A 26,278-nucleotide genomic window follows, 5' to 3' on the forward strand; every position below is an offset into this window, starting at 1 on the left:
TTACAGCTCGGCCTCAGACACTTCGAGGTGATGTGGCCTGGGACGCTACAGCGCAGACGGATGGCCAGGCCAACCACACAGCCAGGCGATGTCGGCTTCACTTGCCAATGCCACAGCTCAGTGTGGGGAGCATCTGACAGGGGCCACGACACGCCCAGGCGTGACCAGTCGTGCACCCCTGCCCCCCAGAGTGCTAGTTGGCATGAGCCCAGCTCGTCCTCAGCACTGTGACTGTGTAGAATTTAAAGCTGCTAAGGCTGTGATCTGGAAGGTAAAATGGAGAACTGTAGCAGGAAGCTTCGGACGGAGCCTGGAAGCAACCCGAGGCGTTTTAGACGCCCGGCGCCACACGGCTCGGTGCTGTCAGCAGCAGTTCAACGGCGGGCCGAGGGTCAGCGTGAGCCTTTGTGTGGCCTTTGGGAGTTCTTCGCTATCTAAACCTAACTTTCTAAGTGATCAAACCGACGTTGCCGAGATAAGAATGGATACATCACCTTGTCATTAATAAAACTTAGAGGCAGGTGTTTTTAACAAAAGATTTATTACCAAAATACAGTATTAAAGTCAATACGTGACCAACTCCTATAAAGCAAAATAAATTACTATAACTCTGCACAGTACTTGCAAAGGTACTTTGAGCAGCACTGTGGACTCCCGTCACTGCTGAGCAGGCCACCGCTGTACCCTGGACACGGCCCTAGAGCCCTGGGCTGTAAGGCCTGCAGCTCCGTGTGCAGCATAATTTTACAAAATGCAAATCATCCTATTTGAATAGGATGCAGTGTTGGAATTAACTGGCGTCTTTACATGTCAGTGTTCCAGGAAGTTCTATACTTTGGCTATAGAAGCAATGCCATAGTGTTACACAATACTTATTTCTTAAAAAAATACACGTATTCATGTCCATGGATATCAAACTCAAATTTCTATTAAATATATTTCATAGAATATTACTTAGAGCACCTTGCTGTACAATAAAAAAAGATTAAATAAGTATCTATGAAAACTAAACCTGTAACACATCTCAATAGAGAAGCTCGCTTGTCTCTGTCAAGCCCAGTACACTGTGGACGATACGACGTAAACATGGGTGCCTGCCACCCGCTTTGTGAGAAAAGACAGAGGAAACAACGAAGCCACCAATCGCCACCTCGAATAGACGACAGATCTAGAACAAAGGCTTTACAAGCGTCACTGCAGTGCACTGCCTGGACGCAGAACTTAAAGTCTCACGACCGACTGGAATATAGGCACGGGGCTGCCAGAGCGCTGGGGACACCCACCATGTTCTGGATGGCCAGAGAAAGTGACGCAGCCCCAGAAAGCGTCGTTTATAACGGCCAGGATGCACCTCTGTCGCCTTATCCAGGCAGTTTCTTTTAAAACTATTTTCACTATCCGATCTTAGAATTTTAAGTGGTCAAAGTGGAAAACCAATACTATGAGCTTTGTACGGGAAAAGACCTAGTGCCAGGAAATAGAATGTTCCTCCTATGAAGAAATCCGTCCTGATCATCTCCACACCTCTCTCTTCCACAATTAAAATCGCGTATTTGGTTTTCATGACTACTTTGCTCTTGGCAGAGGCACTGCTAGCGTGAGGCTCGCCAGAAGGCGGCTGGGACGTCCCGGTGGCCCTGCTCTCCCGCCTCTCCTGCAGGGCCAGGAGGAAGCTTCCAGGATGTTCTAGGCCAGAATCCGATGGACGTTTACAGACTTGGAACTGTTGGGTTAGTCTTCCCTCCATGGGCGAGGGAGATTTTAAATCCATGATTCCAAATGGAAATTTAAGTAACAATCAATGGAAGTGGTTTAAGGAAATGACTGGTAATTGTAAAAAATTCACCATTGAAATTTTTGGCATTTTTTTGGGTTATTAGTATTTTCCAAATGGTTACATCAAATTAAAGCCAAGGAAAATTTATAAGACAAAATTCTTCTAAGGTTAATTTTCAGAATGATATTTTTATGAAGAAATACTGAGTCGTAGCTACTAGCAATGTAAGAAATGACTGAGTGGCAACAATATAAGTGATAATAATGGAACCATTTAAAATATTTTATTTGTATTTGAAATAAAATATAATTGTTTTAATTCTAAAAACAGGAGAAAATGAAAATAGATCCACATGCAGTGGATTTGGGGATTATAATTTACTATATAAAATTCATTTTATCTTTTTAAAAAAACACATATCAAAAATGGATTGACTTTCATAAATAAATTAAAGCTACCTACATTACAGAGCTAGAGAACTACAATCAATTCTGTTTCAGTATCATCATGAAAATGCGATCAAAAAAACAAATCAGACAAGGTTCCAAGAAGCCTGGCCCCCGTCAGCGCTCCTGACGCAGCCTTTACCCTGTCCGCCCCTTCGCCTCACACCTGGACTCTGGAAGAGCTGTCTTTCCTGCACGCGTCTAGCAAGCATCCCATTCGGACCTGCTCCGGGTTGGGAAGCTGGTTCAGAAAGCGCACCATGGGGGGCAAGGAGGGGCGCACAGGCCCCGCCTCTGACTTCAACAGAACGAAACATGAATAAATGACGGCACTACAAAAGCCAGAAAAACCAACCCTGTTTTCACTCTTAGAAATGCTAGGACACAGAATGTGTAGTTAGCGAGGAGAACCCATCTATTTCATGGCACTTGTTGGGCTCCGTACATCCTATTGCACAGACAGAATGGAATCTCCCAGACGGGAGAAAACCTCGCAGACTCGCCAAATGCTGTTGTTCCTACAAGTTTTATAAACAGCTTGGATTCCCACTGCGCTTGAGCCACGTTTGGTTTACCCTTTCGGCTATGTGGGACTTCATAAAACTCCGAGAAGTACGATCTCAATGGCAGTGCTCACTTCCGGGGGCTTCTGAGTCTCACCCCCTCCCCCAATGGTTTCTAGTTAAGAGTTCACTGACTCCAGGGTCTGGTGATCACATGCGCATTTTCCTACATCGTGGCTCCCACAGACCCCCCAGATGGAAGGCCGGTTCAGGAGGGTGGGGAGCCTGTTTACTTAGACAACTGTGGGGACCCGGCAGACACTGAGGGGGACCTTCAAGAGGTAACTGCACTGCGTTGAGTCACATGCTTCTCCACCTGGGATGGGGGTTGAGTCTGGTGGGAATTCACCTATTTCCTCCTGTGTTCACTGGAAAGTCACTGTGAACACAAGGCAATAATTTACTCCTTCAGCACCTACTTACAATCTAGAATTGGATGCAGATGTCTCTTTTCTTTCTTTTTTGTGGTAAAGCAATATATCTCATATTGTGCATATGGTTAACTTACCAATTTGGGGAAAGGTTTAGATCATTTCAAGGCCCCCTTCCCCTTGCTGACTCTTGGTGCCACTGAAACCCCCAGGGAGCTGTGTCCCACTTGCCCCAGGAGGCCTGGCACGCCAGAGCTGGCACGTCAGGACTGGGAGGGAAGGAGACCAGGCTCTGAGGATGGTGACGCGTTCCTAACAGTAAGTTCCGGCAGAGCTCCTGAAACTCTTCACCCCCCTGCTGCATTTCCGCACTCACGCAGTCTGAATGACACACACACTCAACACGACGACGAGGTGACGGCTGGCACAGGATCGCACCTTCGCCTCCTCTGCCACTCCCCCTCACTCGACACACTCCGGTGTTCCCACTGCGTGTCCCCTCGGGATCCCTCCTATACGCCCCGAATCTGGTTCCACAGTCACAGCTGTCATTTCCTTCAAAATCACACCGACGAGTTCCTGTGTCCGGTCGGTCACTGGACGGCGCCCGCCTGGCGGGCCCGCGGTGTGACGGGCCCCGCTGGGGCCTGGGCTGCGCTCAGAGGCGCGTCGCGTCCTTGCTCAGGATGATGCTGACGATCTCGCCCTCGTGCTCTTTCATGTGACCCAGCAGGTTTTCTTTGCTGGTGGATTCGAAGCCACAAATGCAGCAGCAGAAGAGCAGCACGCAGTACTCCACGCCGGCGGGGGCCGCCCCGGGCGAGGCGCTGCTGGGGGCGCTCGGCGCCTCGTGCTCGCCGGCAGCCTGGGCCGCGGGCTCTGCGGGCGACGCCGTGTCGTCCGGGCTGGCAGCGACAGGGTCGCCTCGCTCGTCGCTGCTGTTCTGTAGCGTCCTTCCAGGGGATTTCCCTAGGGCTCTTAAAAACCAAACAGAAAACACCAAACCTTGCGTTGGCGAGAACGCAGGACCAGCACATGCAACCCTGGCTTTAACGAACCCGTAACGGCAGGAGAGGGGCGGGAACAGTTACCTGCCACTCTGCGAAATCGCATCGTTAATGGCCTTGTTCACTTGCTCGTAGTTATAGTTTTGGTCACTCGCATGCTTCCACATATGCGACTTCAGAGAAGGTGGGTGGCTGCACACGTACCCACACAAAGAGCACCTGGAAGGCAGGTGAGGGAGTCAGACCCATGCCGTCACGTCAGTCACTACGACGAGCCTGCCACACTCCTGAATTCCTCCTCCTGAGGCCTCATTGGACAGCGTATCTCACTGACTCTAAGATGTCCCTGATTCCAGGCACATGATGCTCTCACATGGACACCTACAAGCCAAAACACCCTAGAATGGACATGCTAGGGACAGTGCAATAGTGCTTTAAACTTACAAAGAACTGATGAGTCAAGACAAATATCCCGAGTACTTCAGCTATTAACGGTTCTAGAACAACTTCTAATACAGTAACATACAAGACTCCGCAAACGGATGGATGTTGTCTGGGGTGATTATAAGTCAGTCTGCTGGTTAGCAAACGCAGCACAGGTTGACAGTTAAAACCGTATACAGAGAGTGACGGCCAGCCTGTCAGGTGCCTACTTAGATATTAACAAGGGAACTTTTCCACACTCACCTGTCACACCTAGAAAACCCGAGACAGACTTAAAACAGGAAATGCGTTTTGACGAGGGCTTAGGAGTTCATGCCCGTGGCCTAGCACTCCGTGACGGTGACCAGCTTAGCTCAGAGTGGGAGCCATGGCCACAAGGGGACCAAACTGGTCTGTGGCAGCTGGATGAACTCTATATAAACACCACGTTTGTTCCCGAGGCAAAATTTATTTAAAAAGTAATGATTTATATTCGTCGGCCTATTCTGATGAACTAAGGAACGCCTATAGTTTTCACAACATACATCTGAATTGGCTTCTGTGAGAAATCACGTAAATGACCTTATTCTACATATGATACATTAATTTTCAAAAACAGAATCTTTCAGTTTAAATTTTAAGGAGCTTCTGCGGGAATACTGAGTACTTAGACGTCAAGTTACTGAAAGATATGTGAAGTGTTGAAGACTATGACAATTTGCACGTAACTGACAGACACAGACATCTTCCTGTATTCCAGCTGGACAAAATATCTACGGTCCTAACACTTAAGCTTAAAATTCATATTTTTAAATAAACGGTAGTCATGAAACCAGTAACTGAAAGTTTCTTAGCCCTTGTATTCAAACAAGTGATATGAGTTTTCAATTACTTCTAACTTCGTTTTAATTACTAATAAGTTTGTTCTTTGCTATCAAGCACTCTAATACACGTGGCGGAACTCCGGGGCCATCCCACTTACCTGTACGGCTTATCAGAGTTGTGGATTCGTCTGTGGTTTCTGACACCAACGTACGTCGTGCTGGTATAATCACACACGTCACATCTGTACTGTTTCTGGATGGAAGACTTATTCTCTAGACAAGGCATTTCAGAATTTTAGCGACATGCTTTGCTTAGATTCAAAGGGCAGCATTTACATTCCATTGCAAATGAATCTTTAAACCACACAGCGTTAACATTTCAATCAAGGCTTTCTCACTGTTTAATAATCACAAGTTTAAAGACAGCTTTACAGCTTCTGCATCTGGACTTTCGGCTGACAGAAACCGGACATCATCTGTGGACACAGATACACTGCGTTGCTCTCCCATAACCTTGCACAAAACTCTAATGTGGTGAACTGGATGTCAGCTGCCCTGCTGACTATGCAGCAGCTGAATTAACCACGGATACATCGTGAATCTAAAAGGTGTTAGTCTGATGAATACTGGATATATCGTCTTAAGGAAACGTGGATTTGCCAACAAGTGACCTTCAATACCGTGATCCGATATCATGAAGTACAACTACAAAGCATAGATAAGGAACTCGGTATCGAAAAGCTAACGCTCCGTCTGCAGGTTTTCTTTGGAACCCCGGCTGGCAATGCGGCAACAGAGAGAGAAGCAAGTGCATGTTATTAAGTGCCACATAATGCTGCGTCTGCATCTGGCAGCCTGACAGGTCCCAATGACAAAGATTCTAAGAACGTGGCTATCAGCTCTCTGAACCCAGAAAGCCGGGGCCCAGCGGAAACAGGCTGCCTGCAACAGGGCAAGCTTGGGACAGCAGAGCTGGATGCTGTGGCCACTGAGACCGCTCCTGAGGACAGTCGTGGCTTCGTCTGCCCTGTCAGCACCCAGTCCCCAGGGCAGCCAGGAGCACAGCAGGTGCGGGCCAGACGGGCAGAGGCGAGGAAGCTTAGGGAGCGCACCACGACCCAGCGCTACAGGTGAGGCTGGCGGCTCGACAGAACCCCAACAATGGAGTTTTAACAAAACGAAGAAAACCCTGAAGTTAAATTTACGCGTTCTAAAACTGAAAATTTCTTTTGCTAATAACTACTTCTGCCAGGTGGAACTAAATGTCTCGATTTCCTGGTGTAAATTTATAACATTAATATATACACTAATCATAATTATACCCTAAGTATTACTCATAATTGGTAGGTTAAAAACTTGCACTTGATTGTACGTGGCAGTGTTCCAAATACAGTTTAAAAAAACCTGAAAAAATGAAGTGTGAATATTGGATAACGGTTTTGTGTGAGAAACATTACAGATCAATGACAACTAATAAAGATGACAGATGGTGAGACTTGGCGCGGCACAGGATGCGGGCCTGAGCCACTTCGAGCAACTGTCCTTATCAGAAGGGGCACTGGACTCGAAGTTCAGACCTGGCTCCGTCCTCACGCACACTCAGTGCTGGTGTGACCACGGGCCCATGAGGCCGGCTCGTGAGGACCGTGTCTCATCTAGGGAATGGACGTGCCGGACCCTGCCCGCACCTCCGGCGAGCCCGGAAGTGCTCTGTGCTTCCCTCCGCGGCAGTCCGTGCGGCCCTGCACGCGTGCGTGAAGTCTGACGGGTCGCCAGCGGAGACGCCCTGAGGGCGGGCAGGACCTGCCTGCTGTGTTTGCAGTGAAGCCCCAGAGACTGGCGCATCGCAGGTTTGCAATCAAGAACAAGAGAATTAAATCTCGCACGGACGTGCCATAGGAAAGCGCTGTGATGTTCGCCGACACACCCAGCTGTCTGGTCCCCAGGCAGTGCCGCCGTCACTGTCCTCCCAGCGCCCAGCTTGGCCCCCAGCTCAAGGCGGGCACGCCATGCCCCTGGCGGACGCGTGCCCAAGCACCGCCGCCCTGGCCACCTGTGCTATGGCACCGTCTCCCCTCGTTAAGTCAGTTTACTAAATGGTTAAAAAAATTTCAACAAACAGGAATTATTTTTACCTTCTTTGTGAGCTAAAAGCTTCTTTGGCCTGACAACCAGAATTTGAAGGCGCATCTGCTTCTCCGGTAGGCGGCTGGGCCTGACCGGTTTTGTCCGCCTTCACGGAATCGCCCCGAACGCCTGCTTTTGTTTAACTCATCACGTCTCCACATCCCCTCTGAAGGATTAAATGCTTTAAAGCATTTGCTACCTTTGGACTGCAAATCCTAACGAAGGAATAAATTATGTCCTGCCCTTGACTTAATAAAGCGCCAGTGTAGGTGTAAGTTCGCAGGAGGCCACCGCAACCTGAATTGTCGCAGTGCCACGACAGAGTCAGCACGTGCCACGAAATCCATACACGAAACCCGCGGAAACAGGAGGATCCAGAGAAGAGACGCTGCTGCTGCAGGCTCGACCTGCTCGCTGTGGTTCTGAGCTGACGTTTTAATCTTTTTTATTAAAATTGTAAGTTTCAATCTGTTAGCCCACGCGGACGGTTTTCAGTGATGGCTTCTGAAGCCGGTGCTCGGAGAGGCACCCTCCAGCGCCGCCGCCCGCACTGCAGGTGGTGCCGCTGAGCAGGGCGCGCTTTATTCCTTCGTTAGGGATTCACGGTCCACAGGTAGCGAATGCCTTTATGCCTCCCTCTGAGGGGATGTGGAAACTCGAGTTAAAATAAAAGCGGGCGTTCGGGGCGAGTCTGTAAAAGCAAAACCGTTTGGCCCAGCCATCCACCGGAGAAGCAGATGCTCTGTCATAAACTCCTTTTGTTCGGGAGATTTTTACCGGGCTGACATCTGCTTGACAAGCGATTTTGTTGCTACAGTCGTGTCAAATCAGTTCTTTCAGAAACATTCTAGAATCAGTTAAGCTTTCTGGGGTATAATTTAATGAACATTACGGTAAAACGTTTTACTCTGTGGTTGTTTCTAACTTTAATTCTTAGGAAATGTAAAAAGGAAAGTCACCCCAATGTTTTATTTCCCATAAACGCTACAACCACACTTGAGACATTTTGAGCGCACCGATTTAAGCAAGCCGACACAAGGCGGCACAGCTTGTCGGGCCTTATCCCCGATTCCCCGGATGTGGCACCCGCCTTCTCAGGGAACTCTGCTTAAACCTCTGATTCTAATATTCCTATTAGCGGGAACGTGGCTGACTCAGGCCAGTTAGGTATGTACAAGGATCTGGCGGTGGGTGTTTTAAATAATGCAGATGAGACTGGCAGTCACACTCGGCTGAGATAGGATCACAGCGGGAAGCCTCAGTCAGGGCTCGAGGTGGGGCTGCCGCCTGCCAGCGCGCTGGCCCTGGGGGAGGGCGAGCAGGCTTTGTTTCTGTGCTGCGGCTTCCCTGGCCGTGCTGCTGGCGCTGCCACCTACGGGGTCACCTGTACTTGGTCCTTAGAGGACAGCACACGTCTCGACGTGTTCTCTGCCTACACAGTTGAAGCTGAATATTTACAAATGTAGGATTCATGTCGTACTCGGAATTTCCTCGGGAACAGAGAAAAGCAGCATCCCACTCACAGTGACAGTCGGCAGAGAACACGCGCCGCTTTCGTCCTGAAGATCACCCAGGCGACAGCGAAGGGTGTGGTTCGGCTCGTGTGCCCGTCAGTGCAGCCTGTGTAAAGAGATGCCACATACCTTGCGGAACACACTTCTCATCAGCTGTGTCACTGGACACTCTTGGCTCGCCGCGACGCGCCGCTGACGAGGTGTCTGGAAGGCTGTGTTGCTCTCTCTCGTGGTTCCTCAGCTGACTCTAAAAAATCGAGAGAGATTCGAACGCGGTTTGCGAAGACTACACTCGCACGATTGCTGGGAGGCCACAGGACGGCGGGCCGGCTGCTCTCGAGGCCGGGTGCGCAGGCCCCTCAACGCCTCAACGCTGAAGGCGCCAAAACGCGGCACGTCTGACGGTTACTGGGAAGAGGCAGCCAGGGCAGCCGCGACCTCATCAGAGAGGCGGGGAGCCGCCACTGTCCCGCGGGGGCCTGCGTGGGGCCTGTGGGTGCTTCTGAACCACTGACGGTCTGAGCAGATTGTTCCTCGTGCCTCAGCGTGTCCACGGCGACAAGCCCAGCACTGACAACGGCCTTGTGACCTGCCTCCCCACACCAACTAAGCGTGCCCGAGAGACCTGGCTGGGCGGAGCCTCCGCCGGCCACCCCCAAGTCCAGAGCAAGCAGCAAAGCGGCCTGAGCCACTGCGGGTGACTGTGCAGCAGCTGCAGCAAGCGACCTGCATTTCAGGACCGTGGAAGATAATACTTTTCGCGATGCTGACGCGGGCTTAAACTCGTGTCACCACGTGTGCACACGCGTGATGTCCCCCACACACATTCCCTTGCAATTAATTCCCACACACTCTGAAATCCACACATTTCCGAAGACGTAAAGCGAAGAACTAAACCACGAAAGCAGTCGCCACAGAGGTTGTGGGGGAGGTGGCGGGCCAGGGGAATCGCGGGGCCCCCGACTTCGGCCCCGACCTGCATGCCCGCCGGTCCACGGCGAGGCGTGGACTGTGCCCGCCGAGCCCTGGCCCCGCTGAGCCCCCGCGGTCGCCGGGTGAGCCGGCGCAGGGCTCACCTTGCAGTGAAAAGACTCCGCGCACCGTCTGCACGGGTAGGTCCTGGCCCTGCAGTGGTGGATCATGTGGCTCTCCAGATCTCTGCTGTTGTCCGCGACGTGCTCGCAGATGGGACACTGGTAGGGCTGCCTCTGCCGGTGGACCCGCAGGTGCTGCTTGATGTAGCCCTTGTTCCCGCTCGCGTAGTGGCACAGGCGGCAGCGGTAGGGCCGCTCCGCGTCCGGGACGTACTCCACGACGCTGCCGCCCGGCAGCCCGGCCTCGCCGTGGGGCTGGCACTGGGCGTTGTCCTGCAGCTCCTTCAAGATGTCGTCGTCCGAAGCGTTCTGGTCAGTCCGCTCCCTCAGCTTCTCGATCACGGTGAGCAGCGACATGCTGATGCCCGTCTTGGCCTGCCCGTCCGACAGCTCCTGCTGGCCGCCCGGGAGAGCTACCAAGGCAGAGCTGCTTTGGTTAAATCCAGCCAATCCATTCGAGGCGTTTTTGAGTGGTGACATCATTTTAGAATATGCGGCCAGTGTACTATCCACTTGCCTTTGGCCGGTGTCTGGGTCTAGGAGGTTTATGTCGCCGTAATGCCCGAGGCTGGCTCTCGTGAGCTCCGCAGCTCGGATGGGCATGGTGACCAGCGCTTCCGCGGCTAACGAGTGCAGCCGAAGGGACTCGGAATTCGTTCTCCTCCGGCCGGGGGGCGCGTTCTCATCGGGGGCCAGGCCCGGGTACCCCAGCTCACTGTCGGTCTTCTCCGCACGGCTCCAGCCTATGATCAGCCCCCCGATGTCCACAGCGCACCTGTCGGCCCCAACGGCGTCCCCCCTCCCCTCGCCCCCGGCGTCGGGCGGGTTCAGCTGCTTCGCCTCTTCGATGTCCGCGCTCACGAGGAAGCTCCTCTGGGAGAGGCCCTCCTCGGCGCCCGGCAGGCGCTCCACTATCACGTTCACGTGGCCCTTCGTGTTGGGGCCACTGCTGATGATCTTCTGCGCCGACGACAGCAGGCTGTCGGCCACCAGCATCTCCTCTGCATCAGAGGTCGCCTCGAGAGTCTCCTCCGCATCAGGGTCCAGGGCCACGGCCTGCCTGGGGCCAGCGCCCTCGTCCGCGCTCTGTCCGGGAGGGGAGGCGGAGGGTGACGGCTCCGAGCTGCAGATCTGCACCTGCACCGACGGCCCGTTCTGCACCCGCAGCGCGCTGTCCCCGATGGCGATGACGACCGCGTCGACGGTGGCAACCCCGCCGGCTGAGGCGGCCGCTGGGGAAGCCAGAGAGCCCAGGGGTTCGCTCTCGTTTTCGAATATGGGGTAGGAGCAGCCGACCTCTCCGGCGTGCTTCCACGCGTGGGTCTTGAGCATCCGCTGCTGGCCGCATGTGTAGCTGCAGAAGAGGCACCGGTACACGCCGTACTGCTCGTACGCATACCACTGGCCCCTGCCCGCTCCCGGCGTGGCTGCGGCCGGGGCCGGCGGGCTGCTCACCCCGGCTGGGGTGCCGGGCCTGGGCTCACCGTGTCGCTCTGGGGGGCTTGCGCATGGCGGGGCCTCGGCTGGGGGCTGACAGCTGGCCTCGCTGCCGTGGTCACTGACCACGTGAGCCTCCAGCTCCTCCTGGCTCTTTGACGTGAGGTGGCACTCTGAGCACATCAGGATCACTTCGTGCTGCTGGCCGTGCTGCTTGACGTGGTCCTTCAGCACAGGGAACGACGCCGACAGAAACTTACAAAGGCTGCACTGGTAGGACATCGCCGTCCCCTCACTCTGGGCGGGAGAGTGGGGGCTGAGAGGCGCCTGCGACACCTCGGCCCTTCCGGCAGCGGCAGCGGGCGGTGGGGCGACTTTCGCTGGAACCTCACAGGGCTCTTGGGACTCAGGAGAACATGTCGCCGCACTTGAGCGTGAGCGCTTTTTCCCAATTAGAAGACATTTTTGTGACTTTTCGTGTTCCACTATCTTGCTTAACTTCTGGATGACGTGGATTAAGGGGTCTGTTTTAGCTTTTCTCTGCTCACTGATTTCCAAAGACGAGCCGATGACAGTTTCAGCAGCCAACAGCGCCTCCTGCTCCCCGACGTCCGGCGCCAACACGGCAACACCGCTGCTATCCTCCATACCTGCAAGGGTGACGGAGACAGAGACAGGGCAGGTCACAGGGGGCGGCGGCACGCGGCGCGCGTCAGCGGGCCTGCGTGCTTCCTCCCCGGGCCCAGGGGACTCGAGTCGTTCACGACTTCCCCTTGGAACGCCACCTCCTCTCGGGATGGATGGCGGGAGCCTCTCACTCTCCACTTCTTTCTCTGGAAAAGACGAACGAACCACCTGCAACTCCTTTCTCCCGATGTCCCCCCCCACCCACCCCGACAGCTCGTGGGGCCACCTTCTCCTGAAAAAGACTGAAGGGACACAGCTATTCCAGGGCACCGCCTCCAGTCCCCATGAAACCCCTGCCGCGGGGCCAGCACCCGACTGATACAACTTCGTACCCCAAACATAACTCTAGTGTTTACCGAAACCATCAATTTGTTTCTTCTCTACAGAACTTTGAAATCACGAAAATACAGTCATTAACCTACTGCCAAGGGCAGTGAGTTCTGAGAAGCGCGATGGAAATGAAACTGCATCAAAGCGACAATCCAGTTCCCTCTTCTACTTCCTCTGGTTTGCCTTCAAGAAGACAAGCCGCAAACTACGCTGTGGTTTTTTCCAGAGGGCGCATTAGTGGTCAGCTATCACTCGTTCACACGCGTTTTTTTTTTCCTGAAAGGGAAAGGGCACCAAAGCAAGCAGCGGCAGACACGCTGGCTGTGTTCCAGGTCCAAGTGCACACAGAGCCCTCGGAAAGGGCCGTCCGCGGTGCCAGGGTGCGACACAGCCAGGGACGCCACCGCAGGCCTGGTACTCGTAATACCCTTCAGCCTAAATCTCAAGTATTCTACGTCGTGCCAGAGCTTTTATTTCCATTTCCTTTGGCTTCAGTGAGAGTAACTTGTTGACTTGGGTCACATTTTGAAGTTTCGGCTTCTCCGCACCTTCGGTGCATGTTGGACTCTCTCAGGACACCCCGGGAATGCCAGCGGCTTCGTGACACCAGTGGCAAAGGCCACACTGCGCCGAAAGCTCGGTCGCAGGCTGCACTCTCCCCCAGGCGGCCCTGCTGTCACCGTCCCACACTCCCGCCGGTCCCCCAGCCCCGCCTCTCCTCCTGGTCTGCACTTTCCCCGGCGCACGGACGACCTACACTTAGCTCCTTGTCAGGCAAGGATGCAAACGCTCCTCTAGTCCCACTCGGCCCTCCTCCACCTGTCTGCGCATGGCAGGGGACGATGCAGGACAAGCAGCCCAGCTACAAGGCCAGGGGCCCTTTAGCCACTCTCTCCCCGGTTCCACCTGCGGGCAGCGCCTCTTAACGGAAGACAGATGCCCCTGGACGTATGACGGGGACATCCAGATACACCCGTCAGTTAGGCAACGTTGAAAACGCTCTTCCCAGTACCCCGCAGAGTATGAGTTGTCACCCTCAGGACCACGTGGCCAACGCTGTCCAGAACCACGACGCCGGGCCGGGCTGGGGAAGGGCGGTTTCCATCGTGAGCACGTCGCGTGCGCGTCGGGCCAGCCTGCGGCCCCTTTCCATCCCGCTCAAGCCAGACTTACCGGCGCCTTTCAATCCGTGTCCTCGACCTGGTGCCTCAAAAGTGGGGACTGGTGGGGAACAATGTTTCTTTAGAAAAACCCGTTCTGACTTTCTAGGTCACCTTATTGCTTGAGAATTCTGCACTGTCAGGCCGAGCGACTACTGCTTTGCCTCCAGGGCCCTCCACTTAAAGCTCCGTTCTGACCAGGTCAGCTGCCAAACACCAGCCAGGCAAATACCTGCAGCGGCCGTGAACACTCACTTTCCCACGCGCGACCTGCTGCTCGGCTGTACTTCTACGGTGTCCTTCCCCACGAAAGTTGACCTCTCGTAAGCAGACCGCTACCTGGAGACTGACAAGCGACTGTTTGCTCATCAGACCTTGTACGCCCGCCAGCTCACCAGGTGGCTCATGCTGTCCTTCGCGCTTCATGACAAGGCAGTGGGGAGGCAGAGCTGGGCCAAAAGCTCCCTGTGGATGGTTCGGGGTGCACCTTAAAGCAAGCGAGGGCGAGGAGGGAGACTGACACCACGCAGGGCCGACGGTCTGCAGCAGACGCCCGATCCCGAGCACCTGGGGAAACGCACAGGAATGGCAGCTACGAAGCAGACGTGACAACACAAAATATGCCAAGCGACACCTGGAAAACCGGTCGGGGCGCAGATGGCCAAAATCCACGACAGGCCTCATTAAAAAAGTCTCCGGTAAGCGGGCTGGATAAACAGCTCATGATAAAGTTACACAGACAGGGAGTTAAGGTGACCTTAAGGCCAAGTCTTCAGATTTTCACAAAAATTTCACTTAGGCCACCAGCGTGCATATTTTTATAGGACTACGCATCAAATGAAGTAAAACTTATTTGAATAAAAGAGATGAAAATTAGGAATACGGCTACAATCCCAGTGGCTCAATAAGAATGGCCACATGGATTATGACAATGTGCACACTATGCCCAGCCTCCAAAAGACCAACGTCAATGCGACTTAAAAAAATTCCCATGGTGGGAGGCGCGGCCGAGAGAGAGGGTCAGGTGAGAACGCCAAATTTATAACTGGAGTGATGAGAACCTAGGAGTTTATTATGTAATTCTTTCTACTTGTGGAAATGTTTAATTTTCTAAAGTCAAAGTTGTAGAAAAAATTCGTATGTGCAAGGCACCAAGCTCAATAACAAGAACGGAAAATACTTAAAATTTACAATAGCCATAGTTTAAAAATGAGTTATGAAGCACAGATTTAGAAGTTGAGAACGAACAGCTTTAAACACCGCAGCAGCACACCAGGTGGAGTCAACGACCGAATCCTAACAGAGGCTCCAGCTCTTCCTGCCCACAAAGGTGAGCAGAGACTCCCTGAAGCCCTTAAGACGCAGCCAAGCGTGCCAGGGGTCATCTGTTTGCGCCTCTAGGCCCACCGTCCCTCCTCTCCACTCTGCCCTCTGGTTTCTGGGGGTCACGCCAGTGAGGAGCCCCATCAGGAGCTCAGGAGGCAGCAGTGAGATCAAGATGTTCCTTTCCTGGTCTCTCCCTCCCACCCAGCGTCACCGTGAGCCGGCTGCGTCCCTCAGCAGGCCACTCTCTCCAGGCAGGCTGCACTACGCGGTGCTCCTGGCGCCGGACCTCTCCCAGGCTGCTGCTCCAGGCAACCGTGCCACCAGCGGTGCAGCTGCACAACTCCGGCGTCTTTACCGAGGATCTCTGCACGGAGTTAGCCAATTTGAGCGTGCCATTTGCTTTCTTGGGACTCTGCTGACACGAGGGCCAGATGACAGGGAAAGCGGCTGACACCACTGTGTTTTCAGAAATGAGAGTGAGCTTGCTACCTCGGGGTTGTGAGACCAGCGCTGCTGGACAGGAAGGCAGGCTGGGAGGAGGAAGGCCACGAGGCATCAGCAAAACAGGGCTTTCCTGTTCGCAATCTTTAGACATAACATTAGATCAAATGCATCGACTTGTTGCAAATAAATAAAAGCTGTACCCAGAACCAGAAAAGTCCCACCACATTTCCGCTGAGTCAGAACCCTTCCCTAGACGATAGTATCCCAAAGGCAAAGCTTACAATGGACACTTTTAGCAAGAAAAGCTCCAAATTAGTTAATTTGTCCTTTATTTCCTTATAACTTGCGATGTGGTTTGTTTCTATTGCTAATCAGTTCCTTCTAGGTACAGCAGTCAGCATGTGAATTACAGGTAAATCCAAGCGAAGCCTCCGCGAGGGCCCCGTGGGGCTGGAGGCCACACTTTTCCTGTGAACCTACGAAGGCTGATCAACATGTTAGAGAGAACCTTCCCTGTCAGACTAAGGATTTATTCTTTTCCAACTCGAAAAAATTTGTGCATGGAAATAATGGCAATTCTTCCAGATTATTATAATTCTAAAATACAAAACGTTTTGCTCCAAGCAAAGGAAGGCAGGGGACATAAACTCAAGGGTTCCTCTCCTAGAAGAGCCTCAGTTAGCTGTGTGACTTCAGGCGAGCCACTGCTTCTGTGGGTGTTAGATTCCTGAGAGGTAAAACAAGAGAATGGTGCTCGATGAACTTTCATGTCCTGAATTATAAACTGTCTAAAAAATACCACGAAACTGTTTGTTTATAGATTTACTTTACTAATGTTCGGCTGTAACTTATTTGAATTAAAATCTCCTTAGCTTAATTATTCATTGGCACCAAGAAAAAAATTGAGCACGAATATCCCTAGTATACGAATTTCATAGTACTATTTCTTAGCTGGCATCTAGCCTGAGATAATATTCTGATTTGGCAGCTGCAATTAAGACGTAAGGTCTAACTACTGTTAACCCGTATTCAGACTGAGCGTTTACTGCGCAGTGCTGCAGAGGACGTAAGCGGGTTGCAGGACGTTCTTGCTCCTGGGGCTCCCAGCCCAGGGGCCGTGCCCATGCAGGTGGCGTGTCACTCGTCTAATTCCTGGAAACGTGAGCCTGGAGATGAGGAACGTGAGGCTCACAGACATAAAATAACAGATGGTTTACGAACTGGAGTCCGAGCCTACCTGATTCTAAAGCTATCCTTCCTCAACATGCCAATTTCCCCCTTCTTTCTGAGAACAAAAATTTATTAAGTACAGACACTGAAAAGTGTAACAGCCCCTTACAGCTGCTTGTACCAACATGTGTGTTTGACCTTTGGGATAGGCTAGGTGGATGTTACACAATTTTACAATTACGGAAACTGCGTTGAAGAGACTTATACAAGGTCACATGGCTGTTACCTGGCAGAGCCGAGCCTTCCAAGTCAAGTCCTGAAATTAACATGGTCCTTGGGACCAATCTTCAAAACCTGTGTACGGCCAAGAAAAGAGCACGCAGCGCCAACCATCTCTTTTACTTGGTGATACAAAGTAGGTTTTTCTTTTTTTTGCAGTAAAAATTTCTCAATATTCCATGTCAAAAAGAACTTCAGAGGAATGTTTGTGTAATCCAATTATGTGATGCAAATTTACATAACTTAGCTAAAACTTTAGGGTTCTACACAGGTTAGGAAAATAGCTCTGGAAACTTCTAATAATTGTGTATTTTGTTTTAGCTCACAATTTACCTGACTCGTAATACTGGTTTCACTGATATCACTTTCTAGTACGTAAGAAACAATATACTGTATACTGCTATTTTAATCTTAACCAAAAGTACAGTCTAAAGGGTGATTATGCAAACTTCAAACTGTTCTACAGGCCCAGTGGGCCGAAGAGCCGCAGGAAAAGACAAGAGAGTGGCCCGACCCATACGCACCGCCCGGCGCCCAGTGTCTTTGCTCCTGGTTCCTACCCCAGCTAGAATGAAGCGCAAAGACCAAAGAATGCGTGTTCGTTTCCCACGGAATGCAACTTCATGGACTGTGGCTAAGGAAATGCGGTTAAGCTCACTGCCGGGCAGAAAGAATTCGGCCTTCCCCTGAAGTTCATTTTAAAATGTCAGTCAGATGAAGGAATAAAGGCCAGGCTTTCTCTTTCCATCAACGACGCCACGCAGACACTGAGCCAGAGAGCAGCGCTGCCGAAGAAAGTACAGCACAAACTCAAGGAGGTGACAAATCCAGCCACGGCCACGACGCGCCGGCTGACGGCACGCCGCGGCGCCGGCACCTGCAGCGACGCCCTGGCTGCCCGCGGGCGGGGACGGCGGCCCCGCCTGGGGACGCGCCCAGCCGTGCGCCCCGGCCAGGCGCTCCGGGCGCCCCGCGGTCTCGGGGGCCGGGCGCCCGTCCCCGCGGCCGGCTCGCCGACGAGGCTCGCCCGGGCGAGGGCCGCGCCTGTGCGCCGGGGGGCGGGGGCTGAGCTCGTCAGGACGGCGGCGGCGGCGCGAGCCCCGTCCCCGGGGCGCTGGCGGAGAGGGCGCCGCCGGCGCGGAGCCCCCGGCGCCGGGCGAGCGGCGGCGGGCGCCGGCACAGGCCGAGGGCAGGGCGCACATGGCCGGCGGCGGCGCCCGCGGCGGGCGGCCGGGCGGCCCCGGGCGCGGTACCTGCGGTCGGCGGCGGCTGCTGCTTCCGCGAGCCTCCTCGGGCCGGCCGGGCGCCCCGCCGTGCCCGCGCCCCCGGCCTCGCCCTCGCTCCCGGCGCTCTCTCCCGGCTCGTGCCCCGCTTTTCCCTCCTCAGCCGAAGCTCCAAAATGGCGGCGCCGGGCCGTGTCACGTGAGCCGCGGGCGGGTCAGGTGACCGAGGGGCGGGGCGGCGCAGGCCCCGCCCACGAGCGCGCGCGGCAGCGGGCGCGGGCGCGAGGGTCGCACCTGCCGGGGGGCGCGTTCTCGAGGCCGCCGCGCTGCCCCCGGCGGCGCCCGGGTGTAGCCGGTGTGTGTCACCTGGCGTGTCCCCAAGTCGCCACGTCCGATGCGCGCCAGCGCGGTCACTCCATCCTCCCCGGCTGGCCTTGTGCAGCCGGCGGGCGCTGGCACTCGGCGGCCCTGCGCTTCGGCGTTTGTCCCTGCTTCTGGGCTGCGCTCCTGGTGGCTGAGATGCAGAGGTCCCGCCGAGGCGCCGAGCTGGCCCAGGGACAGCCACCTGGGAGATGGAGGATTTCAGGGGAGGAGCTCGTCCGAGGGGCCGCGGGCCGGATCCGGTGGCTTGACCCGGTGACACAGCCTCGGTCTGGGGGCACGTGGTGGTGGTCGTTTAGACCTGTTTCGTGGCGTGCCCGCCAGGATCACAGGCAGCCCTGCCAACAGGGTCAAACGCCGAGTGAAGCACTGCACTCAGCTTCGCTGGGAATGCAGACCGTCGGGGCTCGCCGAGAGCCGCAGCGCCGGATGCCTGGGCCTGGACCTGGCCGGCGGCCACCTACGGAGGGAGGAGAGTGAAGCCGAAGATCTGGGGGCAGTGATGGGCTGGGCCTGTTCACTGAGATACCTCTGGGGACTTCCAGGTGTGCTTAGTCTCTGCAGCGGGCCCGGCTCCCCTCCAGTGGGGGACAGTCCCTGTTCAGATGAGTCAGATACAGTGAGTATCTCAGGATACAAATCCACCTGAATTTGGGGGTCAGGAAACCTGCAGAGTTAGAATTCTCCTATTCCGCAGGACCCTTTGCCTGTTGGACCAAATAGTTAAGAAGGAAAAACAAAGGGTCGAGTAGCTTTTTTCAGTGAAAGAGACTGAGCAGAAGACCAGCACGGAAGGGACAAAAATGACCAAGGGCAGCCGGCTAAACAGAAAAGGGAGAAAGCGAGGTCAAGCAGTGAACGTGCACGTTCCTTTCCTTTCGCTACCTGCTCTATAACCCTCTGGTGAGAGGCTTCTCGTTAGTGACGTCCGCGAATCTGAAGGTGGACGGAACTGGAATTAGAGAATTATTCGATCAGGTGGGAGTGCGAACACGAGGCAGAGACACTGATCTCGGGAACATGCGGGAATTCTGAAACGAGTGAGAGCAGGCGAGTCTTTGAGGTCCCCGTGCAGTCTCTTCTGGGTTCAGCGGCCGTCCCCACGTCGCCCTTCTAGAATAAGGTCAGACGGAACTTCCTGGTCCCTGCCCTGTCTCGGAGGTGCGGCCTGTGACCGGGTTGCCTAATGAACCGCGTGGAGGCGAAGGGGCCGCTTCCATTCCGCAGCGTCGAGTCGCTAGTGCAGCTTCCTGCAGAGCACTCTCACCTGCTGGCCGATGACAGGTGGGGTGCGAAGTGCTGGCCACACTGTCAGCGACATTATGGAGTGACAAGGAGGAGCTGAGCCCCCAGCCGAGCCACTCACGATGGATGTATACGGTCAGGGGCGTCTCTGAGGTTTGGGAGCTGTTTGTACTGCAGCGTGACACAGCCTCTGCTGACTGAGCCTCCTCTGTTCACCTAGGTACCAGAAGGGGCAGAGCCCACGAGAAGAAACCATTCCAGGCGGATCGGAAAGTTAGAGAAAAGATTAGGACCTCCGTTCCCGAAGACAGCCAGAGTATACGGTGCAGGAAAACAGAGGCGACTTAAGAAGCCAGCGCAGCAAAACCTCGGTGCTCCTCTTTCCTGTCTGAGAGCTCCCAGGAAATGGCAGTAAACGCTTCCAAGTCAGAGGAATGCAGAGACTTTCAGATGTAGACTCATTGGACGTCGCGCCAGAACTCTTGCGAGTTCCTTCCATTTGACACAGGATGCTGTTTATCATGGTTTAATTAACCTATCATGGTGAGATTTAGTGTCGCGGACGGGAAACTCGCTTACTCACTTCTCTGGCACCTACTCAGTGCTTGTCTCCCGGTAAGTGATGGTCCAGACAACGGAATCCCTCTCTGCACACATCTCATCATTCCACTTTGGGATGGCTGATTAGTTGATGAGGTTCAAGGTTTCGCTTCTTTTCCACGTATCACGTGTCTGTGTCTTCTAACGTGGCCAAGGGGTCTGACAATGCATGGAGTTTGCTCGAAAGCTTAGACCAGAGCACTGTTTAAGTTTTGATGACACCGATGGCAGTGTCGTGAGTAAGTTGCCAAGGAGATGGTGGGTCGTTAGGTGACTGAGACACCAAAGCAGCTGAAACTTGAGATCAATGTGTTCCGAGCGATGATGCTTATGAAGGACACCTTGTCTTTGGTATAATAAGATTAGATTAGTTTCCTTCTAAAAGGATTAACCACAGAAGTCTTTGCCACAGCACAGAGAATTGGAGAATGCATGTTAGCCTGTACTTCTTTTAGTTATAGTTTTTATCATGACCTTTGAAAAATATTCTTTGAATAGCCTTCCTCCAAAAAGGATAGGTTGTGGAAATGGGAGACGAGGCAGGGAGGCTAAAAGAGGCAGAGGGGGGTGGTGGTGTGAGCTGAGAAGACACACACAGACCGCCCCCTGACTGTCTGCATGGCCCCCAGGGGACTGAGGGACCGAGGGCAGGCGGGCTCCATCCTCTGGCGTTTTTACCCTGCCTGTAAAACGAGATTGTCAACGTATCTCTTTTCTGAGGTTCAGATGTCTGGTGTGTGGAAACATGGAGTTTAATTATAGGAGTCCTCTGGGTTCAAAATGGGACTTTGTTATTAAGAATGGTGACAAGGCTTGATTTTGTTAATAAACGAATGGGCTGTGGGATGTAAGTCAGAAGAAATGTGCGATTAAAAGACGTGATATGTTATTATATATACAGCCATCAGTAACAAATTAACATTAGCTCTGGGTTCTTTACACTTTGCATCCTGAATCTATACCTAGAAATACCTCATAATTAGAGTTCAGGTCTCAAGAATCATCATAAATTATCCATCCGTCGTTCACTGTCTGCTAAAAGCCACGGACCTGTGTGGTTTCGGCAGCACGTTGACATCTAACGTGTCAGGTGCCACGAGGCACACGTCAATGCACTTCTGATCGAGGACCTGAGTGTCCCAGAGGGCGTGCGCGGCTGCTGCCGACCGGGTGGAGGTGGGCAAAGGGCGGGCGCCTGCTGGGAGCTGGACTGTCTCCAGCCGACAGTGGTCTGGCTGCCCCTTCGGCTCGGCCCTGGGTCTGAGCGGCCAGCTGGTTTTGGAGAGGCCGGGGGAGCTCAGTGTCTAGAGCGACCCGGCCGTCCAGGTCCTGAGGACTCTGGGAGTGAGGACAGGGATCCATGGTGATGACATGTAGTGGCTTACCTGTGCAGTGGGGCCCCTCCCTGGAAAAGCGTTGGCAACGCCCGCCTTGCCCAGGTGACCTGGGCGGACCCCGCCCCGAGGCAGGCTGAGTGTGCAGGTTCTGGCCAGAGTCCCTGAAGTCATGTTGGCTGTGGTCAGGACCCCGGGGGAGGCGCCAGCACGTGCCACGGGTGTGCCTGGGTCGCCCCCGCCAGGCCCCCTCAAGCGATTTCCAGTCGCCTTTGCCCATAAAGTCGGTCGTTCCTCCGCGAGGGAGCAGGAGTGAGTGAGAGTCTGAGGCTCGGGCCACCTCGTGTGCCCGGAGCCTCGGCGCAGTCGAGCAGCAGCCACTGGCTGCATGCGGAGTCCTGCCGACAGGCACAGCACCCGCTTCTGAGTGAGACACGAGGCATGGCGATGGCACCTGGACGGGGTCCCCGTGGGGACGCGGTCTCCCTAATGCGGCGACCTTCGCCGGCGACGGGAGCAGCGGGATGAAATGAGCAGGGGCAGAGGAAGACACGAAACAGGGCCCCGGGAGTGAGAGCAGGTGCCAACCGGGCCCAGAGCGCCAGGCCGAGGGGTCATCCCGTGACCCGGAAACACGTGGTCGTTGCTCGGACAGCCCCCAGGACGCGATGGACCAGGAGAAGCCGCTAGCAGCGTGGCCAGCCGGCGGGAGCTCACGTCCTGCCTCTGCGAGACCCCAGTAGCCGGACAGCCGCAGACAGCAAGCGGCCGACCCTCCGAGGCCCTCAGCCCCGAGCGCCTCATGCCGTGGGAGCCAAGCTCGGGCGCATCGTGCGCTAGCTGACCTTCCGGGAGGTTCCTTTCGCTGAGAAAAGGACATCAGTGACAGAGGGAAGGGAAAGGCGCGTGGTGCCCGTGGCCCTTCCTGGCCGGGGGGCCAGACTGCTCGCCCGGAGCCCTGTAAGCTGCGGGTGGGGCGGGGGGCAGCGGAACCTGCTGTGAGGCGGGGACGGCGCCTCCAGGATCAGGCGGGAGCGGGTGGCCAGGCGGCACGTCCTCTGGCCCCGCGGCAGGACCTGTCCCTCAGTCCACACCTCCGGGCACACACGGAGGTTCTGTGATGGGTCGGCCTGGTGCGTGGACAGGGGGCTTCTGTCCGCGTCCTGGGGACACTGCCCTCGGGCACAGGGTGACGGTGGGCAGCAGACACTGGCCGGAAGGGCGAGGGGGCCGGGGCCGGGCACAGCCGGGCAGCGGGCGGCTGCTGCAGGCCCTCCGCTCGGGCCTGGGCGTCTGCCTCCTCCGCACGTCTGTGTGGACAGAGCTCAGCCATTGCTAGCCCCGTCTGCCTTGCCGAGGGGCAGTGAGCCCCAGGCCTCCGGGGAGCTTGTCAGTCTCCTTCATTGCTATCCTGGCCTTGCAGGGGGGCTGTAAATACTCGCTGATTGAATGAGCAAGTGATTGCATTCCGCAGCCATGCCTCCAGGCAGGGACTCCATGTGAGAATGTGCTTGAAAGTGGACTTTTGGAAGATTGGGCATCGGATTGAGAGCTGGGGGCTTGGGAGAGAGAATAAAGATGACTTCCAGTTAGGGACCTGGGAGCTGGCCTCAGAAAGGCCCTAAGAACCCGGTTGTGGACAGGGTTTCACCTGGAGCTTTAAAACCTATCAGCACTCACTAGCTGTGTGATCCAGGGCAAGTTGCTTAGCCCCTCTGTGTCCCGTTACATCATCTGTAAAGTGGGGACAGTGCCACCTCTCTCCTCGGACTGTCGAAAAGTTGAAAGGACCTACCGTGGATGAAGCGCCGACGTGCTTGCTCTTAGCGAACGATCCGTAAACAGTGGTTTATTATCATTTCTAACGTCCAGACTGGACCGCCAGCAACGGGCGGAAGAGGGGCGGCGGAGGGCCACGGGGGCAGAGACGGCGGCGCTCGCGAGGATGTAGGGGCGACGTGGCGGGCCAGGCGGCCGCTCTGTCCTCTCGGAGGCGGACAGAGCTGGGCGGCCCAGGCGACTCTGGCTCCAGCACTGATGACAGAGACAAGCATGGCAGGCAGAGGACCGCGGAGGAGCAGAGGCGTGAACCGCCCAGCTCGTCCCAAACCAGCTGGCCAGCCGCGCAATCTGGTGCGGGCCTGGCTAGTCCTGTCACACATGGCTACATGGGTTTCAGCCAGTTTTTCTTGGCAAGTGAATTTGTGCTGACATCCTAGAGTTTAGTTACGTTTTGGTCGAGAAGTCCACAAGTCTTTGGACTTGGCTCTGAGAAATGGAAAGTGAATTGAATCTGCATTATTTAAGTGGCTTATTCAGAAGAACACTTCTCTCTCTGCGGATTTAAAATTTCAAAGACTCAAGATTTGATATTTCGGCAGCGACAATGACATCTAGGGGCTGGTTTCCCTAGGTCTAATCCCGGATTAAATCATTTACATTTCGAGAAACAGGTGCTAGCATTTGAGTCACTCCCAAATGTCTGTGCCGTGTGGACCTGGTTGGTGGCCAGGGCCACGCGGATCACGGAAGAGCTGGAAGTGGCTCGTGCTGTTGCCTGCGAAAGTGGCCTTCTCTCTGAACTCACGGCACCTCTCTGTCGGCCCGTGGGCGCTCACTCGCCCCGGCCTGTGGACCGCAGCTGGGCTGCCGTGGCGGGCGCCGGCCGGGGGGGCTGGAGTCTCAGGGTCTGCCAGATCCGTCCGTCTCTGAGGAGCCAGGGGAAGGGGTCCTGGCAGGTCTCCTGGTCTTCACCCTGCGTGCACCAGGCCCTTCTAAACGGGTCGTCCTCTTGACTTTGTGGCTCCGATCAGACTCAGAGGCAGCCCGCGGGCTGCTGTCGGTCACTCAACAACGCAGACCGAGTACCTTCTGGGTACAACTTTGCATGTGGGCATGTGTGTGCAGTGTGTATATGCACGTGCATACATGTGCACCTGTGTTCAGATGGCGTGTGCATGCGCGCACACGTGTGAGGCTGTGCGTGCATGTGTGCGCGTGCACGTGGGCGTGTGCATGCGTGTGCATACATACACATGTGTGCACGCATGTGTACGTGTGTGTCCATACGTGTGTGTCGTGCATCCCACTGTGGGCCAGGAGTGAGAGGGGCCCGAGAGACAGTACACCTGGGTTAGGCCCATAGAAAACGTCGTTTATTTGGAGAACGCCAAACTTACGTGTTAATAGGATCTAAAGTGCACGTGAACATAGCTGTGTGCGTAGTGCACAAGCTCAGCGGTGTTCGGATGGCGCGCGAGTCCCTGTGCGAGTCCCCGCGGAGCGCGCCGCGGTGCGCGTTGGGGTGGGGGGCGGGGCGCTCTGACGCCCATGTGGGGCGGCGCTGGCGGCAGCACCGGGGCTGTGGGCTCTCGCGGCTGTGGGCTCTCGCGGCCTGCGGAGCGTGGCGCGGGGCGGAGCTGGGGTGCGACACTCGCACGCACGGCCCCTGAGCCTCCCGGTGGCCGGAACGTGAGCTGGGGGTCCGTTGGGTGCCGGCCCCGGCTCCTGCTCTTTTCTGTCTTCGTCCTGGCCGTCTCCCCTCCTGCCCCAGCAGCTACGGGGCCATGGCTTGCCAGGCCGCCAGGGTCACCCTTGAACCGTCCTCGACTCTGTGCCCCTCCGAGGGTGCCTAAGGCTCCCGCAGCCTCTGATGAAGGTGCAGACCGTCGCCTAGGCGTCTCAGTCTGGTCTGCTGTCCCTGTCACTGCCCGGGCCTCGGCCCTGTCACAGCTGCCCTCCTCAGGGGGCTCCTTGAGTGGCCGCCTCCTCCGCAGAGAGCCACGTGCTCAGGGAGGCCGTGCCTGACCTCCGAGGCCAGGCCGAATCCCTCCCCCGGCTCGTGCCTCGTGCCCCTCGGTCACGGCCCGCGGACAGCTGTGGCTGTCTGTCTGTGTGACACTGTGCCTCAGTGTCCTCCGCAGACGGATTCATCGTCAGCCCACGGGTGCCGCCGAGGAAGCAGTGGGGGACTGAGTGACCGAGACGCTCGTGGGGCTGCAGCGTCATCCGCCGGCGTCGGCGCGCTCTGCGCCTTCGTCGGGGGGCTGCTGCGACGGGGAGCCGCCGAGGGGGGACGGCGCCAGGCAGGCACGGCTCCTCGTGGTTCCCCGAGATCCGAGATCCAGGCCCTGGCCACGCGGCGCCTGGCGAGACCCGGCTTCCTGGCTCACGGACGCCGCCTTCTCCCTTTTATCAGGGTCCAATCCCGTGCGTGAGGGCTCCACCTTCGGGACCCAGTTACCTCCCGAAGACCCCAGCCCTCAACGCCACCGCCCAGGGTTGGTCTGAACAGATGGATTTTGGGGGACACACTGTCCAGGCTGCAGGGCACCACTTGATCATGCCCCATTTGTCATCTTTCACGCAGAGCATGCGGTCCAGACCTCCCCGCCCGGCTCGCGGGTCACGAGTGCGTGGGGAGCACGGCACCTTGCTAGCGGCCGCGGTCCCCCTGAGACGTATCAGGGCTGTGTTCCCAGCATCTCTCGCTCCTCTGGGCTGGGGACGCCCGCGG

General features: G+C 55.5%; 1 protein-coding gene and 1 long non-coding RNA gene across 7 annotated transcripts in view; one reads left to right on the forward strand and one right to left on the reverse strand.

Moving 5' to 3' along the window:
- Positions 1–522: 522 nt before the first annotated feature.
- ZNF507 (zinc finger protein 507) lies at positions 523–18,374 on the reverse strand. 4 transcript variants are annotated; one of them, XM_036231207.1, is made up of 6 exons: positions 18,233–18,374; positions 10,129–12,233; positions 9,182–9,299; positions 5,570–5,684; positions 4,249–4,383; positions 523–4,134 (listed from the first exon to the last, which is right to left on the reverse strand). In XM_036231207.1, exons 2-6 carry the CDS (start codon positions 12,229–12,231, stop codon positions 3,816–3,818), a joined length of 2,790 nt encoding a protein of 929 aa, XP_036087100.1. In that variant the 5' UTR covers positions 12,232–12,233; positions 18,233–18,374; the 3' UTR covers positions 523–3,815. The 4 variants fall into 4 exon arrangements, with proteins under 4 accessions (XP_036087100.1, XP_015984442.2, XP_036087098.1 ...); XM_016128956.2 differs by lacking the exon at positions 18,233–18,374 and adding an exon at positions 17,504–17,923; XM_036231205.1 differs by lacking the exon at positions 18,233–18,374 and adding an exon at positions 14,156–17,923.
- Positions 18,375–18,488: 114 nt separating this feature from the next.
- Positions 18,489–26,278, forward strand: part of LOC107502116 — a 35,192-nt gene continuing 27,402 nt past the window's right edge. For all 3 annotated transcript variants that reach the window (XR_004954169.1, XR_004954171.1, XR_004954170.1), the window contains exon 1: positions 18,489–20,443. This is a non-coding gene — a long non-coding RNA (uncharacterized LOC107502116). The remainder of the gene's footprint in view (positions 20,444–26,278) is intronic.

This window comes from Rousettus aegyptiacus, unplaced genomic scaffold, assembly GCF_014176215.1.
Source record: "Rousettus aegyptiacus isolate mRouAeg1 unplaced genomic scaffold, mRouAeg1.p scaffold_m13_p_14, whole genome shotgun sequence".
Lineage (NCBI taxonomy): Eukaryota > Metazoa > Chordata > Mammalia > Chiroptera > Pteropodidae > Rousettus > Rousettus aegyptiacus.